The sequence below is a fragment of the Miscanthus floridulus genome, chromosome 2 (assembly GCF_019320115.1).
Source record: "Miscanthus floridulus cultivar M001 chromosome 2, ASM1932011v1, whole genome shotgun sequence".
Taxonomy (NCBI): Eukaryota; Viridiplantae; Streptophyta; class Magnoliopsida; order Poales; family Poaceae; genus Miscanthus; species Miscanthus floridulus.
This window is the reverse complement of record NC_089581.1, coordinates 108849143-108867386: the sequence shown is the minus strand read 5'-3', so window position 1 is coordinate 108867386 and position 18244 is coordinate 108849143. Positions and strand designations below refer to the sequence as shown.

Below are 18244 nucleotides of genomic sequence, written 5' to 3'. Positions count from 1 at the left end.
CCACGCGCGTCTCGCCGGGCTCATACGAGCGGATGGTCGGCGGTTCGCGGCCGTAGACCACGCGGAACGGCGTCTCCCGCAGCGACGACTGGAAGGCCGTGTTGTAGATGTACTCCGCCCACGGGAGCCAACGGAGCCACTGGCGAGGACGGTCACCGGCAAAGCAGCGGAGGTACATGACGATCACCCTGTTGGCGGCCTCCGTCTGCCCGTCCGTCTGCGGGTGGAACGCGGACGACATGAAGAGCTTGGTCCCGGTGAGCCGCATGAGCTCAGTCCAGAACGCCGATGTGAACACCGGGTCGCGGTCCGAGACGATGGACTGCGGTACGCCATGAAGGCGGACGATGTCGCCGAAGAAGGCTTGGGCGACGGACTCGGCGGTGTACGGGTGGGCTAGCGGTAGAAAGTGGCAGTATTTGCTGAAGCGATCGACGACGGAGAGGATGACCGTCTTGCCCTGCACCTTGGGCAGCGCCTCAATGAAATCAATGCCGACATCCGCCCACACGCTGGAAGGAATGGGCAGCGGCTGGAGCAGACCGGCCGGGCGCAGATGGTCTGACTTGTACTTCTGGCAGGTGGCACATGCCTTCACAAACTCCTGCACCAAACGTTTCATGTTGGGAAAATGGAAATCACGTCGGAGGCGGTGCAGGGTGCGGTGGATGCCCTCGTGGCCGTCCTCGTGGACCGCGGCCAGGATCTCCTGTAGAAGCGGCGACGCCGGGGGGATGTAGAGGCGGCCCGCGAGGGCAACCAAGCCGTCGGTGATGGCCCACGGCGCCGCGCGGGTGCCTGCTCGGAGCTCGTCGTGGATAGCGACCAGCGCGGGGTCCGTCGCTTGGGCGTGGCGAAGTCGCTCGATGAAGTCGAAACGGGGCGCGGAGATGGCCAGCAGCTCGCCATCCTCGACGTCACGGCGGGAGAGAGCGTCGGCGACCGTGTTCGTGGCGCCGGAGCGGTACTCCACTGCGAAGTCGAAGCCCAAGATCTTGCCGACCCAGTGGTGCTGCGGAATCGTAGCGAGGCGCTGGTCGAGGAGATACTTCAAACTGTAGTGATCCGTCTTGACGAGGAAGCGGCGCCCCCAGAGGTAGGGCCTCCAATGCCGGACGGCTTGAACCAGCCCAATAAGCTCGCGTTCATACGCTGCTAGGGCGCGGTGGCGAGGCGCCACTGGCCGGCTGAAGTAGGCCAGCGGGTGGCCCTCCTGGACCAGAACGGCGCCGAAGCCCGCCGTCGACGCGTCGCACTCGACGATGAACATCTTGGCGAAGTCGGGCATGGCGAGGACGGGTGCCGACGTGACCGCTGCCTTGAGCGCTGAGAACGCCTTTGCCGTGGCTTCATCCCAAGTGAAGCCATCCTTCTTGAGGAGCGCCGTGAGGGGCGCAGCCACCGTGCCGTAGTTATGCACGAACTTGCGGTAGTATCCCGCTAGTCCGAGGAACCCGCGAACAGCACGGGCGGAGCGCGGGGTCGGCCAGTCGTGGATGGCCTGCACCTTGGCCGGATCCATGGCAACCCCCGCTGCGGAGATGACGTGGCCGAGGTACGCGACGGCGGTGGCACCAAAGGAGCATTTGGTGCGCTTGACGAAGAGCTGGTGGCGGCGAAGCTCGTCGAGGACCGCGCGCAGGTGCCGCAGGTGATCAGCCCACGTACTGCTGTAAACCAAAATATCATCAAAAAATACCAGGACGAAACGGCGGAGAAACGGCCGGAGGGTGTCATTCATCAGAGCTTGGAAGGTGGCCGGCGCGTTGCACAAGCCGAACGCCATGACCAGGAACTCGTACAAGCCTTCATGCGTACGGAAGGCCGTCTTGTGGATGTCTTCGGGCCGCATGCGGACCTGGTGGTAACCCGACCTCAAGTCGAGCTTGGTGAAGAACTTGGCGCCGTTGAGCTCATCCAACAGCTCGTCGACCACCGGGATCGGGAAGGCGTCCTTGACGGTCATGGCGTTCAGGGCGCGGTAGTCGACGCAGAAACGCCATGAGCCGTCGGGCTTCTTCACAAGGAGGACGGGCGACGAGAACGGCGAGTCGCTGCGGCGGACGATCCCCTGCTCCATCATGGCCGCACACTGCCGCTCCAGCTCGTCCTTATGGGCAGCCGGGTACCGATATGGACGTACGGCCACCGGCTGCGCGTCGGGCTTCAGCAAGATGCGGTGGTCGTGGGCGCGCTTGGGCGGAAGGCCAGCTGGAGTGGCGAACACGTCTGCGAACGAGCCGAGGAGGGCCTCCAGTAGCGTCTCGCCGGCCACCAGGGCGCGTACAGCCGAGCCGGCCGCCCCAGCCACGCCCGTCCAGGAGACGGTGCAGCCCCCGCGCTGGAAGGACATGCGCCGGTTGGCCAGGTCCCATACGATTGGTCCCAAGGCTCCCAGCCACTTGGTGCCCAGGACGATGTCGTACCCGGCCAAGGGCATGACGAAGAGCTCCGCCGGGAAACTGGCGCCGGCGATGAGCAGGGGCGCGTCGCGGATGACGCCCGCACAGGTGATCTTCTCGCCGTTGGCCACCATGGCCGTGAGACGGGGATGGTGGCGGAGAGGCAGACCCGAGCGCCGCGCGGCCTCCTCGGAGATGAAGCTGTGGGTGCTGCCCGAGTCCAGGAGCGCGACGAGCGATGCGGCCCCCAGCTGCACGGCCAGCTGCATGGTGTCTGCCACGGGCACGCCCGCCACAGCCTGCAGTGAGAAACAGGGCGCCTCCGTGTCCCCCGGTGCAGCAGGGTCGGCGGCGTCCTCGATTTCGACACCGTCGACGAAGAAGATTCGTTTGCAAAACCTGTTATGACCACGGGAATATTTCTCGTCACAGTTAAAACATAAGCCAAGGCGACGACGTTCCGCCTGCTCCGCCGTGGAGAGACGCCGCTGGTTGCCCTCGCGATGACCCGGATCGGCAGCCGCCGGGGGGGCGGGCAGGGCGAGCTGCTGTGGCGGCACAGGCAAGACCGGACGAGGCGGTGGCGGCGGCAACAGACCACGGGCGCCTGGCCGGGCTTGGGCCGGAGGAGCCCTGTCGAGCTCCATGAGCTCCACCTGACGCGCCAGACTCATCGCGGCGGAGAGCGTGTCGGGGTTATGGATGCGCACCGCATGACTCAGGGGTGGCCGAAGACCACCGGTGAAGAGCTGGACCCGTTGGGCCTCAGCCAGCCGCCCGGCGCGTGGCAGGAGGGCTTGGAAGCGATTGGCGTACTCCTCGACGGTCCCGGTGCGGCGGCACTCGGAGAGCTCGAACATCGGGGCGGACCGGAGGGGCGGCCCGAAACGTTCGTTGAGGAGGTCCTTGAACCGACCCCAAGATGGTGCGCCGTCCTCCTCCTCGAGCTGGTTGTACCACAGCTGGGCGACGTCGTCCAGATGGTACGAGGCCGTCCGAACGCGTTCCTCCCCCATGGTGCGATGGTGGCGGAAATACGACTCGCATTTGTTGAGGAAGAGCATTGGATCTACCGTGCCATCAAAGCGGGGAAAATCCCACTTTTTGTGCTTGAAGAACGGATCTTGATCTCGCAAATCGTTCGGGCGACGGCCGCCGTCGTTGTCCGAGGTCGACGCGGACTTGTCCTTCATGGCCGCCATGTCGGACTTCAGGGAGGTCACCTCGGTGCGGAGGGACTTTAGTTCAGCGAGCAAGTCGGCGAGGGTGGGTTCGGCCATGGCTGTGGTGGAGCTTTGCGATGGCGGCGTGGGGGAGGCTGTGGTGGGCGAGGGATCGGCGCGCGTGGGTGAGGATCGACGAGACCGTGATACCAGGTTGTCAAGGGCCTCAAACCCCTGACTGGCCGGACCTCGGCTGCGCAGTTCGTAGCCGCCGTCCGTCACGCCGGCGAGGTTATGCCCCTCAGCCGTCGGCTTGTAGAGAGATAGGGAGGTTAGGGATAACTTTTCTGCTTAATCCAAGATGGTTCTCACGTACAGCATATATGGCCCTTGGCCTAAACAAATGGAGAAAGTTCTCCTTAATTCTAGGATCAGCCTAACAAGGAAACAACCACCAGCCACACAAGGCAACAGCCACCTAGCTTTCCTCCTAGCCACTCGCCTGCCCCTCCTGGCTCATGGCCGCGCGCGCCTGTCCCTCCTGGCTCATGGCCGCGCGCTCAGCGTCCCTACGGACGTCGCGGGCTCTTCTGCGCCGGCTGTATGTGCGCCCGCACATGACAAAAGCCGTGGCGTTAGCACGGGCATTATACTAGTTTCATACAAGTAGTCTTAATTAATTAAAATAATATAGCAAAAAGTAAAATTATGAACATTTATAAACCATGCAAAAGCTCTTTCCTTCAACAGTTCCTACACAAATAAATATATCAACCATATTCTACACAAGCACTAATATCAAGTTTGTGCGACTTTCTGTTTTTTTCATAGTTTCTAGCAAGCAAGTCAAAATAATATGGCTCAACAGAGCAACTTCAGCTAGGTTTTGAAAGGAGGGATGACGCTGCAAGCCGGTAAACAAAAGCTAAAAACTGGTGCTCAAGTGTGAATGTCTGATTTTAGGTCAAAATATCACCTTGCTTGTTGGATGTGCCATGGCATTTCGGAAATTGGCATTTTGGAGGAGGAGCTCAAGAAAGAAAAGGCAGTGTGGATACCTGCATCATCAGCAAAAACAATGAGCAAGCAATTTTCTCAGTTGCAGACAAAACTACTGAATATGGTCTCACTCACATTATGTATTTCATATACTCCGACTGCTGCCAGTATTTTTGGTACTTGAGGTACCCGATAAATGCCTCATCCTCGAAATATCTATTCTGTGCTAGATCTATTAGGGAAAAAAAGAGCATTCAAATATTCCATGCAGTACAAACAAATATGCATTGCACAAGAAAGTTCAAGGAAAAAACAAGGAGCAATGAGGCGCGCAAAAATGATGAAATTCAAGCAATACTACTAACAATATCACAGCCTTAGCTTAGCAATCATACCTTAATGATAGGAAATCGCTCATGAGGCCCGAGCAGATAGGGCCAGTTTGAATAGGGGGAAATGGGATTTAAGCTAGTGCTAAAAATTCCTAAGCAATCATCCCTCCTTTCTCAAGCAGGAACTAACTGAGAAACGCACACTACTACGAAATTTTTCTGTCCGTTGCAATGGATTGCTAGTTACTAGCAGTCACCACCCGATGCAGCAACACGTCCTCATTTAACATTATATTAGTTCCATGGATGCGTGCAACATCAGATTAGTTAATCCTAACGAGGTGAGATGAAACAAGAGACGGAGGAGTACAGTACAGTGGATGTAGGTAGGGTTGGCGAGGCACTGCACGAACTCCAACTCGAGTAGGAACCGCTGACTCCCATTGTCAGGATCCTTGTAAAGCGGCGGCTTCCCCCCTGCGCCAGGGTTGGACTCGACGTCGGTCATGGGGGTTCGATCAGTTGAACCAGGGCAGACCCAGTAAAGCCAGTAATTCTTGCAAAAGGATTTGTAATTAGATCAGATCCGAATAAATATAAAGCCAAATAGCTTAAGTTAGGGTTCGGGTGCCCGGTTTCGCACAGCAAGAACGGAAGAGAAAGGGTGCGCATACCTGTTGGCGGTTTGCCGCCGGCGAAGAAAGTGACGAAGACACCGACGACGACCCGGGCACCTGGCGTAGGGGCGTCAGCGGTCGCCCAATTGCCGCACCAGAAAGAGAGCGGGCACGTCAGTTGAGGCAGAAGAAAAGCCGGAGAAGTGGCCTCCAACAGTTTTAGTGCGAGTGTTTTTCTTTTCAATTTGACTATTTTTCTTGACTTTTTTTAACTATATTTTGTAAAATGACCTCAAGTTTGATGGATGGGAGTAGCATATCTAGATGGAGTTTATAGTAGTCCAAAGAGAGGATGCTCTAAGTTTAATGTACGTGGATCAGTGACGGAGCTGGTCAATTTTATTCCTAGTATTACTTTGTATGTAGCACATGTACTGAGTCAAAATACCATTGATACCGGTTTAATATTGATAGGTAACAAAACTAGCTCATAAACACATACATTTCGACAATATTTCAATTCTATGATTAAATTTACAACATAATTGATAAAACACATGAATGTGGTGAAAAATACCTAGCCATAGTGAATGGTGGTTTGGTTTGCCTTCGCTTCTCGTATCTTCGTTTACAATAGTATGTAAATTTGAACCTACACATCAGTTTGGAGTTTAAAAATCTTAGTAATGTAGTCTTATAAAATACAATTGATTAATGAAAAAATTGACAACATACCACTTGCCCTACTTTGAGATAATGATTATTTTTTATTCAGGAATTGAGAATTTGAAATTTTACCTTTTGTGTATCTATTTTTGTGGTGCTCCAAATTCATGTAGTCCTTCTACATAAATGGACAAAGGCACATAATCATTCATTCATGGCTTCATGGGGATTTTTGGATTAGAATTGGCAATTTGAAAATCACCACCTAGTTGTTGCACCAACCTGCCGGAATGCAATTGTCCTTCTCTAATCTCATGTTCTCCTTCGATTTGAAGCCCCAACGACGCGGTGACCAGACCTAGGCAACCAGCGCCGCGCTTCCAGGCACATAGCACGCTAGCACCAGTGGCCAGTGCGAGCGGCTAGCGATGGCCCGACAGGCGACTGGACCTAGTGGCCTAGCGCGGGGTAGTGACTTGCAACGGCAACAACTATAGCTAGAGACGACAAAGGTACCGAATACTCGATGAATTTTACCCAATAAAAAATAGATGAGCATAAATAGTTTTACGTACCCACAGGTATTTTATGGGGCGAAATCGTCTACCAGTCGCGTAAGCAGGTGCGGGTGTGGGTATATACTATCTACGACCTCTTACTCGTGGGTAATAAATACCCGCATTAGACAACTAGCCATCCTACTCAAATTTAGGACTACTCCATACGAAGTATGATTGCAAGGCATGGCAAGCAATGGTACGAGTCCAATTCCCCCGTATACATCGAAACAAATGATGCAGCCATTATATAAATTTCCAAGCTATAAGTCGTGTGTTTCAGGGGTGGTACAGCAAGGTGTACGTTCTGTTCCAACACACGAGCGTATTTGCTAGTGATATTAATTATGCACTGTAAATATTAGTATTTTCTTATATGTACTTTGGTTAAAGCTAAAAATAATTGACTTTTTAAGAAGTGAGAATAACACTTATTTTAAAATCGATGGAGTAGAATTAGATATAGATTTATCATATATAAGTAATCTATAGTACTAACTTACATGAACACTGTTATTGAGTTTTTTTAGGGAATGAACACTGTTATGAGTGATTGTTTACTGTATTGCTGCGGGCTGCGGCCCGCGGGTTCCTGATGCTGATTAGCAGCATGTTCGTTTGCTCGTAAACGATCGTAAATTTCCAGCCGAGAACAGTGTTTTTCTCTCACACCAAACTAGCCAGCAGTAAATAATCCACGATCGTTTACGGCCTCCCGAACAGGCTACAGATCGATTGGCATAGGCACGTGGCCGGCACCCACTTCGTCACGCACTCACGTGAACTGAACAACGCACCTGGCTGGATTTTTCGAAAAGAATAAAGATCAGGCCGAGGCCACGTAGAGCCGAGGGAAAAAGGCAGGGCGGCCGGCACTATAGATGTCTATGCAGCCCGCACCCCATTAGCAAGGCACGAAGTCTGCTATTTTGATCCGACACGAGCATGACACGACACGGTGTTTCACGGGCTCGGGCCAGCCCGGCCCGATGCCTAGGGTCGTGTCTAGGCCACTACTCAAGCACGCTGGGCGCCTCGGCCTGGACTAAAATTATAGGTAGGCACAAAGTTGGTCCGGTGACTACCACAACCTGCTAACAGCCAACCGCACTACTGCAGCCTGCTAACAACCCAACCACTCCCCCTCGTATTCCCTAACCCTAACTTCATCTCTCACTCTCCTATCCCTGCACGCGGCATGCCGCACACCCTTTGGATTCTTGCGGTCGCGGTCATGAGTCACGTCGTGCGACTCCTCGCCCCCCCGGCTCCGCTCGTGCGTCACGGCCCCGTACCCGGCAGCACTAGCCGCCTCCTTCACACCATCCTCGCGGTGGCGTCTCCTCAACACCGTGGAGCACGCAGGCGTCTCTTCCAGTCGTATCGCCCCACACACCACTGGCCGATCTCGCTTCCACCGGCCGCCTCTTCCGGAGCGGTGGCGTCGAGCACACATGCGTCGAGCGCAGTGAAGGCCTCGAGCCGCTCCTCCTCGCCTCCTTCAGATCAAGCTCGATGACGTCGGCCTCCTCCACCTGATCCAGCTCGAGCGGCACCCTCCCCTTCCCCCCTCTCTTTCTCACCTGTTTCGGGCTGCGGGCTAGCCCGACCCATGGCGCGGACCGTGCTTTTCGGGCCAGCACAGCCTAAAAATCGGCCCGACAGACCGTGCTTGAGCTGCTGGCCAGGCACGAGGCCTGCTTTGGCACGGCCCGAGAGGCACAACGTGCCGTACCGGCCCGACCCTCATCGAGCCATGCCTGGCACAGGCCCATGCCGAGCCGAGCCGGGCAGGCCCGTTGGCCATCTATAGCCGCCCTCGCCACTCGCCACCCACCCAAACCACCCATCCCGATCCAACACGGCACACGGCCACGCCGCGCGGCTGCGGAGCAGCGGAGGTGGGCTCCCGCGCCCACGGCCACCACGGGACGGGCTCCGCACGATGCGACGCCGTACTCCCGTGGCCTGGTGCCGTTCCATCGCGCCCCCTTCCCTCGTGGCCTCATGCCCTCAGCCGGTCAGCCCCTCACCTCATCCATCCGCCGCGCGCCGCGAGTACGCGACTCTGCGGCAAACCCCGCAAGCAAAACCACCGCTCCGCTCCGCCCGCCCACGCGGCCGCAGCGGTGGGCGATGCCCTCCCCAGCCGGTCATTTCACCGCGGGGGCGCGGCCCACGCCCACGCCCGCGGCCCACCACCGCACCGCCCCGCCCTGCCCCGCCTCCTCCTCCTTTTATGACCGGTTCCCCACCTCCGCCTCCGTTCCGCATCTCCACCAGCACCACCACCAAACCCTAGCCGCCTGCCGCCGCCGCAGCTGACCGGCCATGTCATCCTCGTCCTCCGACGCGGCCAGGGACGACGCCGTCTCATCTCCCGACCTGCCCCCTCTGGCCGCGCCCGTCGCCGCGGCGGCGGCTGCGGCGGCGGCAGCGGCCTCCTCGGGGGGAGGCATAGGGCTCGGGGGCGGGGGCTCCAGCCGGAGGCTGCCGCCGCCGTGCTGGACGCACGAGGAGACCCTCGCGCTCATCGAGGCGTACCGCGACAGGTGGGTGGCGCTGCGGAAGGGCAACCTGCGGGCCGCGGACTGGGACGCCGTGGCCAACACCGTCACCGCGCGCTGCGGGCGGTTCCCCACCGCCGCGCACAAGTCCGGCGTGCAGTGCCGCCACAAGATCGAGAAGCTTCGGAAGCGATACCGCGCTGAGCGGTCGCGCGCCGCGGGGCGGTCCAAGAGGCCCAAGTGGCCATTCTTCCCGCTCCTGCACGACCTCGCCGGTGGCGGCGTGCCGGACCCGAGCCCCAACGCCATCGTCAAGATCAAGACCATGGGCCCCGCCCCGCCGGCGTCCCCGCCTTCCCCCGTGTCCTCCCCTTCCTCCTCCGAGGAGGCTGTGCGGAGCAGGAGCCTGCACGGGCTCATCTCTAACGGCGGGGCCGGGAGCGGGCTGCGCTTCACCATCCCCAAGGCCTCCCGCACGAAGCCCGCCGCCGTGGCAGCTGTGAAGCCGGAGAGGGGCGGCGGCGGCGAGGACGACGCCGAGTCAGAGGCCATGGCGGAGGTGGCTGCCGCACTGCGGGAGGTCGGGGAGGGGTTCCTGCGTATGGAGGAGCGCAGGCTGGAGCTCTCGCTGCAGATGGAGAAGGAACGGATGGAGTCGGAGATGAAGCGCACCCAGACGATGCTCGACGCCCAGCAGCTCTTCCTGGAGGCCTTCCTCGGTAAGCAGCAGCAGAACATGAAGGCCAGGGTCTCCCCTTCCTCTGCCGCAATGGAAGAGGACTGATCGATCCATGTAGCCCGGCTGCTCTGTGAACCTTGTGTGCATGCTTGCTCGCTCTGTGTTAACTGCTGTGCATGCTAGCAGTTGTTGACTATGATGATGTTAGTAGCAATTTAATCTTATTGTGTATGGATGGTGAATTGAACCGAGCAAGGGGTTTGGGGCAAAGGATGTAGGTGTAGGGATATGGTAAGGGGGAAGGACGAGGTTTTAATTAGAAATTAGAAAGTCTCAGGTGTAATCAGTGAATTACTCGTGTTATGAATTATGAATTTATGATGAGCTGCTGCTGTTATGTTGAAACACTGCAGCTTTGTTCAAATGGCATCTGCTCGTTGTCAATTTTGTTGCTGAGTTTGCTTGCTAGACTCTTGTTGTTGTGACCGTCCAGTTGCTAGATTAGTTTAACGCTGCATTCGAGATATTCGGTGAGCAAGCATATGGAATCTCTATATTTCACTGAGGTTCACCCTATTTTGTGAGCTGCAATACTACATGTTGCAGTCAGTCAGGAATGTTTCCTAAGATGCAGCGCTAACGGGAATTCTACAGCTTGTATCAGGCTTTGAAGCGTGCATCTAGTTGACACTGTGTTGCATGAATGCCATTCCATATGGCTAAGGAAATGCCTCAGATCTGTCACAAGCGAAGCACAGCCGTAGAAACAGAGAAGCATTACGATGGCAAACCGCAAATCAGAAAGCTTATTGCTGATGTAGCGCAGCTTTCGGGCATATGAAATCCGAAATCTCACTTCAGAAAAGGAAGTTTGAAATCCCAGAAAGTAAGAAGCTCAGAAGTATTCGACGTAGGAACCCTGGAAATATGAAATATCTAAGCACACGAGTATTCGACGTAGAAATATTTAAGCTCAGAAGTATTCGACGTATCTAAGCACACGTGGACAGAACCTTTAAAATCCTGAAGGTGAAAAAAAGAGAGCAAATTTGCACCCATTTAACTCAGTAAGTACGTAGTGCAACACAGCCGTCGATAGGCCCCGTTTGGCTTTCAGCTGGAACAGTAACAACAATTTAGGTAGAACAGTGTTTTCAGTCAGTTTCTACAAGCCAAACGGGGCATATAGAACAATAGAACATTTGGATTAACAGCCCATTTGGAACACATGAATTGAAAAACACAGAAAACAGAAAAAAAAAAGAAATCAACGTTCAAAAGGGAACCTAACTTAAAACCAAAAGGCATACATCACGTGCATTGGATATCAGAAAATAGACTCCATTGCAACTTCCTGATCAAACAGAGGGCTCTCAACAAAAAGTACGGTCCAACATCTGTTCGCTTGAGCTTATACAACACTACTTTTCAGCCACGGAACAGTGTTTTCCTCTCACGACATTTCAGCATAAGCGAACACACCGTTTTCTAAGGTAGAAGGTTGTCAACATGTTATTACAGGTCGGTCTTCAAGGGAGCTACGACAACGAAAAAACTATGTAAGGCCTGAGTCTTCCGGGCCCTGCCTATTCAGGATGCACAATACTGGAACTATAGTTCTGTACCACGATATGTTGGGGACATTTGCTAGCTTTAGAAAACTGAGTGGCTCAGTGAATCACATCAACCCAGTAGGATTAGTAGTAAGGGCTGTAGCTGTACCCCAGGAACCTCCTGAATCTTGGTACCTTCCTGCAGAGCAAATAAAACAAACATTAGAAATAACATTCAGGATGAATCAGGAAACCATCCACATTTCATAAATCATAAGGCTTGCTTTCCCAGGTCAACTTCACTAAAAACATTTTAGTCATGCTTTCCCCAGGATTCAGGTCAACTTCTTCGAACTTTTCAGTCATGTTTTCCCCAGGATGACTCATAAGGCATGATTTTCACACACAAATGGATATGGTGTTTCATAAATGTGAGCTCTAAAAGATGAGAGGTAGGGAGAGAGGCGGGGGGGGGGGGGGGGGGGGGGGGGGGGGTGTTAAGTTTGAGATGCCACAAATGACAGTCCTAGTCATTTGGCCCAGATTCAATGGTAGAGAAGCTCAAGTACCTCAAAAAGTGATAATGTATTGATTGCAACTAATCAAAATAGCGCTTCCATGTTTACCATCTTTCCACATCCACGTCTAATGTATCTTCATGAAGAAAAACTCCTTACCCATACGATGGATAGAAAGGATGAACTGAGTGCCTTCCCCTAGATTGCTTCATTCCTGGAATGTTGGTTCTTTTTGGACAAACCTACATGCAGAATGAAGATTAGACAAAAATTGACAAAATAAATGTTAGAAAGTTGAAACCAAGTCCTTTGGACCTTCAAAGGACGACCATGAAGTTCTGTTTCATTCAAAAGGAGAGCATTCTGGACAGCCTCAACTTCATCAAACTCCACATAAGCAAACCCTTTGGGTTGACCAAAGCTGTCTGTCAAGATTGTCACCCTGTTGATAGTTCCACAATGCTGAAAATGCTGCTGAACTTCCTCCGGCAAGCAAGCATAATCAACCTGAAGCAAGGTGGCACATGGTTTACATCATACCCACAATTGTAGCAAACTAAGAACTACATGTTGCCGATTTTAATGCATTTTTAAGGGACAAGTATTTTTTTTTCAAAACATATAAGATGCCACAAGAAGGGCGGGCCTGGTGCAAGCGGTAGTCTCTTACCGCCTGTGACTGGAAGGTCCCGGGTTCGAGTCGCGGTCTCCTCGCATTGCACAGGCGAGGGTAAGGCTTGCCACTGACACCCTTCCCCAAACCCCTCATAGCGGGAGCTCTCTGCACTGGGTACGCCCTTTTTTTATATAAGATGCCACAAACCCCAGCCACAGGAAGAAACAGTGACAGTAACTAAAGAACATAGGCAGTCAAAGTTCAACAACAACTGGAGTTCATTTTAGTGACATAATCATTGCTCAAGAGCTGCAGAACATTTGTCAGGTGTTTAGGACATGCTTGAATAGCACTAGGACAAGAGAAGAAAACTCACATTCCCAACATAGATGGAGCGAACATCCACCTCTGCCTTGTCAACTGTTGTTGCTGCCACAGCTGTTTCAGATTCATCTTCTGTGAATGCAAATACAAACAAATAAAAAGAGAGGTAAACAGCTATATAGCTTAGTGGGAAAATGGGAGCAGTATTCCATTGAAGCAGTGGGGCTGAGAAAAATGAAACTACTGCACCATACTCGCAATCAGAAATTATGAAGCCTGTAACAAGAAAAAGATACTTCAAGCACAGCAACAAAGCTATGTAATCAGTACCCATGATTGTATAAAATATAGATGGACTTACAAATTAAGTAGTAGATATATAAGCAGAGGTATGGTATGTGGCATATACTTTATACACAATACTATTTTCAGAATATTTGCAGAACTCACTTTCTAAACAAGATCATCTGAAAGTTTGTCTTCACTGCCTATAAATTTTCAGAAGTAGAACTGTAGAAGTACTAATGAGGTGAAAAAGATGTCTGCAAGTAATTCAGCTGAGCATAAGCTTTACTGCTTGCTTTAGTCACATTGTCTCTATGTGTACAAATTGTTCTTTCTATGGAATATAGGCATATAGCATTAGCATCATTGTGGTGCCCTATGCAAGAATAGTTGTATGCAAAAATACTTGTATTATCAGAAAAGAAAACTTGTAGCTTAGGGTGCCCATGCCCACATGAGAGAAAAACCATATATAGTTCATCTGATGGAAATATCAACTATCACATCAATAAACTGTAGCTAAGGGACAAAATACATCACAATAATCTTTTTCAGTGTTTACTTAAAATGCTGTTAGCAGGAACCAGATACCCAATGCATGCTGCTAAAACATGCTGCATGCCTCGTCCTTCTATGCTGTAGGCAGCTTTGGAAGATCCAGAATGAAGTAGTCTTCAAGAACAAAGAACCATCCATCAGTTGCCTCCTCCAAGCATGCAGAGCAGCACTTATGGCGCACTCGCCTCTTGCGCAATGATCAAACCACCTCCGCCAAATGGCATTTTTCTTTTTTTTTTCAGTGTAACCTCATGAGAGTATGCACTGAACTCTGTATCAAATAAAAAGTTTGGCTGCAAGAGCCATAATGGATTAAGATGGGACTCTCTTTGCTAGCAGTTCTGAGCTCACACATATTTCCTAGTAGTACAGGGCTCATAATTCAATCCTAGACTCAAGTAACCAGAGGCGGAACCAGGCCCCCCCCCCCCCCCCCCCCCCCCCGCGCGCAAACAGTGATTTTTTTAAATACCTTTATTAATAATACAATACAAAGCATATTTAGCCCATTTTAACTCGTATTTTATCATAATGTTGTGATTTTTTGTTATGAACACTAACTACATATGTAGAAGCATAGAAAAATATGTTGAAATGTACACTTATGTACATATTTATCACACATACGATGTGTCATTATGTTTGTCCGGCCCCCCCTAATCAAAGTTGTTGGTTCCGCTTCTGCAAGTAACACTATGCAAACATCAAAATGCAGCTTAGGCCTGATGTCGCCGATTACTCTATCTAGAAATGCAATAATTGACCACATGAACAACATTGTAACACAATTGAGATGTTCAATGCCAGAATGTGGTTGCAAAAAGCATCGCCGACAGTCTGGCTGATCACTTATGACAGCCACTCAAAGTAATGATTAGCTGTAGCACAAGCATTCGATAAGTAACCAAGCTTACTTGCTGAATTGTAACAATACTAATCATGCTTTGATCACAATATATCAACCATTATGTATTTCAGTACAAAATACTACCACTGACCAACATAACAAATGATGGAGGCAAAAAGACAATGTTCGTCAATCCACACAACACATGAGAATGCCGATATGCATCATCCACCGCTCTTACTGCAACCACATAACACAACATCTCCTCAAACAGGCTAAAAATAGAATAAGGTAGTCACTTATAGGCAGTAAACTGAAGCCAACTACATAGCACCAGAACAAACTACATGCTCTGGCAAACAAACCACACCAAAAATTCAGTCACAGACCACTAAAATGGTTAAATTAGCATGATGTCTGGCAAAAATAAATAAATAAATAAAATTCCGGTACCCGCAGTTTACTTCAGTGGTCAACTTACACCAACAAGGCAAACAGAGATGGTGTGTTTATTAGCAAAACGAATTACCATGCGATGGGGCGGGTGGTATCTCAAACTCGAGTTTCTCCAACTCCCGCAGCCGCCTCCTCATTTCTTCAATCTCGTGCAGCCCACACAATACCCTAACACGCATAAGCACTGCCGTACCAAAGCAAACGATACGAGACCTTAATCGCTCGAGCGAGTCCTTATTCACGCAAGGTAGGAGGCGACATTGCAAAACACGCGCGCGCGCAGGCGCACACCGCACGCACGCACGCACCTGATCCCTGGTGGAGAGGCTGGCTCCGAGCTCCGCGGCGGAAGGATGGTCCGTCTCTCCTTCCTCGACGCGGCGGGCGCGCGCGCGGTGACCAGAGCAGCGCATCTCATCGCCGCTTGGGCCTCGCTTCGCGGTCATCGCCATCGCCGTCGCCACTGCCACTGCCGCCGCCGCCGCCGCAACCGCAACTGCTGCTTCGCTTTGGTGCTCCGCCCTCTTTTCCTCCGCTTGTCGTGTTTGCGTGAGCGTGAGTTACGACGTGGTGCGGTTTGATTCCGGGCGATGCTTTTGCAACTATATTTTGTTTTCTTTTCTTGAGTTAAATGCAGGTTCATTAACTTTTGGTGACGTGTTACGTAGGTCAACTTTTAAATTATATGTTTGGGTCTATTAATTTTTGATGACGTGTCATTCAGGTTCATCAACTTTTAAAATATATTTTTTAGTCTATTAAATTTTGGTGATGTGTCATTCAGTTTCATCAACTTTTAAATTGCATTTTCGGGTTCTAAACTTTTTAACTAGTTCATCGTAGGTCCATACCCCTTTGTTTAACGAACAGATCTGATATGACACGTCAAAAAACAGCCACCATAGAGTACAGGACGAGATCATCGTCCAAAGATAATCTTCAATACGATGAACCTGATGGGATCACCATCTAGGGTTTCTCAAGTGGCGGCTCGACGAAGAATAAACTCCACGATAAAATCCAGTCTAATCTATCCGGTACAAGGTCGAAGGCTATTGGTATAGGCACGCGGCCACCTAACCCAAACAAAACTCGGAAACCCAACTAGGACCGATTGACCCTGAGTCTTTGATTCAGCTAACATGCATGGCACGTCAAACGCAGCCACCAATTTAATTCACGTACACAGGTGCACGTAGACACTAAAAGCTAGATGCAAGATAAAAGATCGTGTATCACAACTTGATAGAAAACTAATATATAGAAATAATAAAATACTACGACAAGGATGCTAATCACGTTGGGAAAATTCCATTGATGATCTTCACCTCTTTAGAATTAATACTGATGTATTTTGTTGACTTTATTTTCTCCTCCTTTCCACACTATAATAAGGTACCTCTATGAAATATCTTTGATGATAGTTCAACAGTTGTAAATTTCTCTATATTCACAATATATTTATTCTTAAAAATAATAGTCCTAAATTTAAGACCAGATGATATTAATGAATTACAGCTGCTACATTTGAATTATTGCTAGAGAAGTCTTCATGAACATGTTGAGGAGCTATGGACTCATCACCTACTCCACGGTGGCTACTTATTTGGCGTGTCATATCATATCTATTCACTAAACGAAGGGGTATGGACCTACGGTGAACCAGTTAAAAAGTTTAGGGACTCAAAAATATAATTTGAAAGTTGATGGACCTGGATGACGCACCACCAAAAGTTAATGTACCAAAAAATACAGTTTAAAAGTTAATGGACCTGGATGATACACCACCAAAAGTTAATGGACTCAAAAATATAGTTTAAAAGTTAATGGAACTAGATAACACACCACCAAAATTTAATGGAACTACGATGCATTTAACTCTTCTTTTTTCTATCGGTTTCGATCCAGTGGGCTGGGCCCAAGTGTACAGGTGGCAGATGGATGGCATGGATCGGATCAATCCTTGACGTTAGACGACACGGTCGACACGCAAGAATCTAGCAAGTGCAAAAGATAGAAATCGTGAATTGCGGTGACAAACATGCTGGGAAGAAGCAACATTGCCTGAACAATCATGCATTTATTTCCAAATAGGTTTAGTAATATTAAGATATGATCAATATAATTTAGACTTCAAGCACAATCCTTTGCGCATGCTCAATCCGGGCCACCTTCTTAACGCATAATTGTAACACATGTCCAATTCAATTCATTCACAGGACGAGTAGCGCTCGGACACCCGGTCCGAGGACGTGTCCGGACGTAGCTCGGGCCCATTCGATTTAAGGAACATGAGCCGTCCGAACTCAGAAGAAACAAGCACACCTATCCCTTCCCCACATAACGGACCCCCCTACCCCAGCGTGCACTCGTGGCGGCTCGTCCCCACCGCGCCGCCATCCCACGACGCACCACCAACATTGAGAAGAAGGGGAGGGGGTGGAGCCCGCCTGGCCTCTGGCTTAGATGCCCAACTGACACTGAGAGAAGGTGGAGACACCGAGGCGAGGCAGCCGAAGGCGAGGAAGGAGCAAGATGCAACACTCGATCTACTTTTGAAACATCCAAATATAACACTTGCAACATACATCTCAAGACAGATGGAATACTTGGAACATGCATATGAAGCATTTACAAAAATACCTCAAAACCATTGCAAAACATAGTCAACATCCAGATCAAACACTTGCAATATATGTGTGAGACATATGCAACATCAAAATAAACACACTTGTAACATACGTCTAAAAAATAGATGAAACATTGTGAAAGTGCAATCAAGCCATAATTGTGGGTTTTTATGATAATGACCACGCAATTAGAGAACTAATGAGATTTATCGAGATGACAAGCAGAGAATTCATGTTCGTGGATGCTACACGAAATGGAAGAGCCCCCAATTATAAATGTAGATGGCTTCAAACTCAAAGGAGAACTAATGAGATTTATCGAGATGACAAGCAGAGAATTCATGTTCGTGGATGCTACACGAAATGGAAGAGCCCCCAATTACAAATGTAGATGGCTTCAAACTCAAAGGAGGTTTAAATTCTTTTATATTTTGAATTTGAGTATAGGAAAAGCCGTACTATAAATGGGGACACAATGCTTAAGCTAATATGTGCTACCAAGTGCTCAAACATACACATGCATCCTCAGATTCAC

At 50.7% G+C, this 18244-nt stretch overlaps 3 protein-coding genes across 6 annotated transcripts in view; 1 reads left to right on the top strand and 2 right to left on the bottom strand.

Annotated features, from left to right (window-relative positions):
- LOC136527711 (mediator of RNA polymerase II transcription subunit 31-like) overlaps positions 1–5708 on the bottom strand; it is a 37881-nt gene extending 32173 nt beyond the window's left edge. For both annotated transcript variants that reach the window (XM_066520522.1, XM_066520532.1), the window contains exons 1-4: positions 5571–5708; positions 5272–5452; positions 4700–4796; positions 4542–4623 (exon numbers count right to left, since the gene is read on the bottom strand). In XM_066520522.1, the coding sequence (XP_066376619.1) occupies positions 4542–4623; positions 4700–4796; positions 5272–5404 (312 nt within the window). In that variant the 5' untranslated portion in view covers positions 5405–5452; positions 5571–5708. The remainder of the gene's footprint in view (positions 1–4541; positions 4624–4699; positions 4797–5271; positions 5453–5570) is intronic.
- Positions 5709–8753: 3045 nt separating this feature from the next.
- Positions 8754–10366, top strand: LOC136539332 (trihelix transcription factor ENAP1-like). The gene has a single exon (XM_066531286.1). The coding sequence runs from the start codon at positions 9068–9070 to the stop codon at positions 10025–10027; it is 960 nt and encodes a 319-aa protein (XP_066387383.1). The 5' UTR covers positions 8754–9067; the 3' UTR covers positions 10028–10366.
- Positions 10367–11250: 884 nt separating this feature from the next.
- On the bottom strand, positions 11251–15621 carry LOC136527695 (polyadenylate-binding protein 1-like). Of its 3 annotated transcripts, XR_010776909.1 has the most exons (7): positions 15153–15621; positions 12986–13065; positions 12664–12774; positions 12309–12500; positions 12153–12235; positions 11548–11674; positions 11251–11460 (listed from the first exon to the last, which is right to left on the bottom strand). XR_010776909.1 is itself a non-coding variant. In XM_066520503.1 (6 exons), the coding sequence occupies exons 1-6, from the start codon at positions 15529–15531 to the stop codon at positions 11620–11622; spliced, it is 900 nt and encodes a 299-aa protein (XP_066376600.1). In that variant the 5' UTR covers positions 15532–15621; the 3' UTR covers positions 11251–11619. The 3 variants fall into 3 exon arrangements, 2 of the variants coding, with proteins under 2 accessions (XP_066376600.1, XP_066376609.1); XM_066520503.1 differs by having other exon boundaries at positions 11251–11674; XM_066520512.1 differs by lacking the exon at positions 12664–12774 and having other exon boundaries at positions 11251–11674.
- Positions 15622–18244: the final 2623 nt, after the last annotated feature.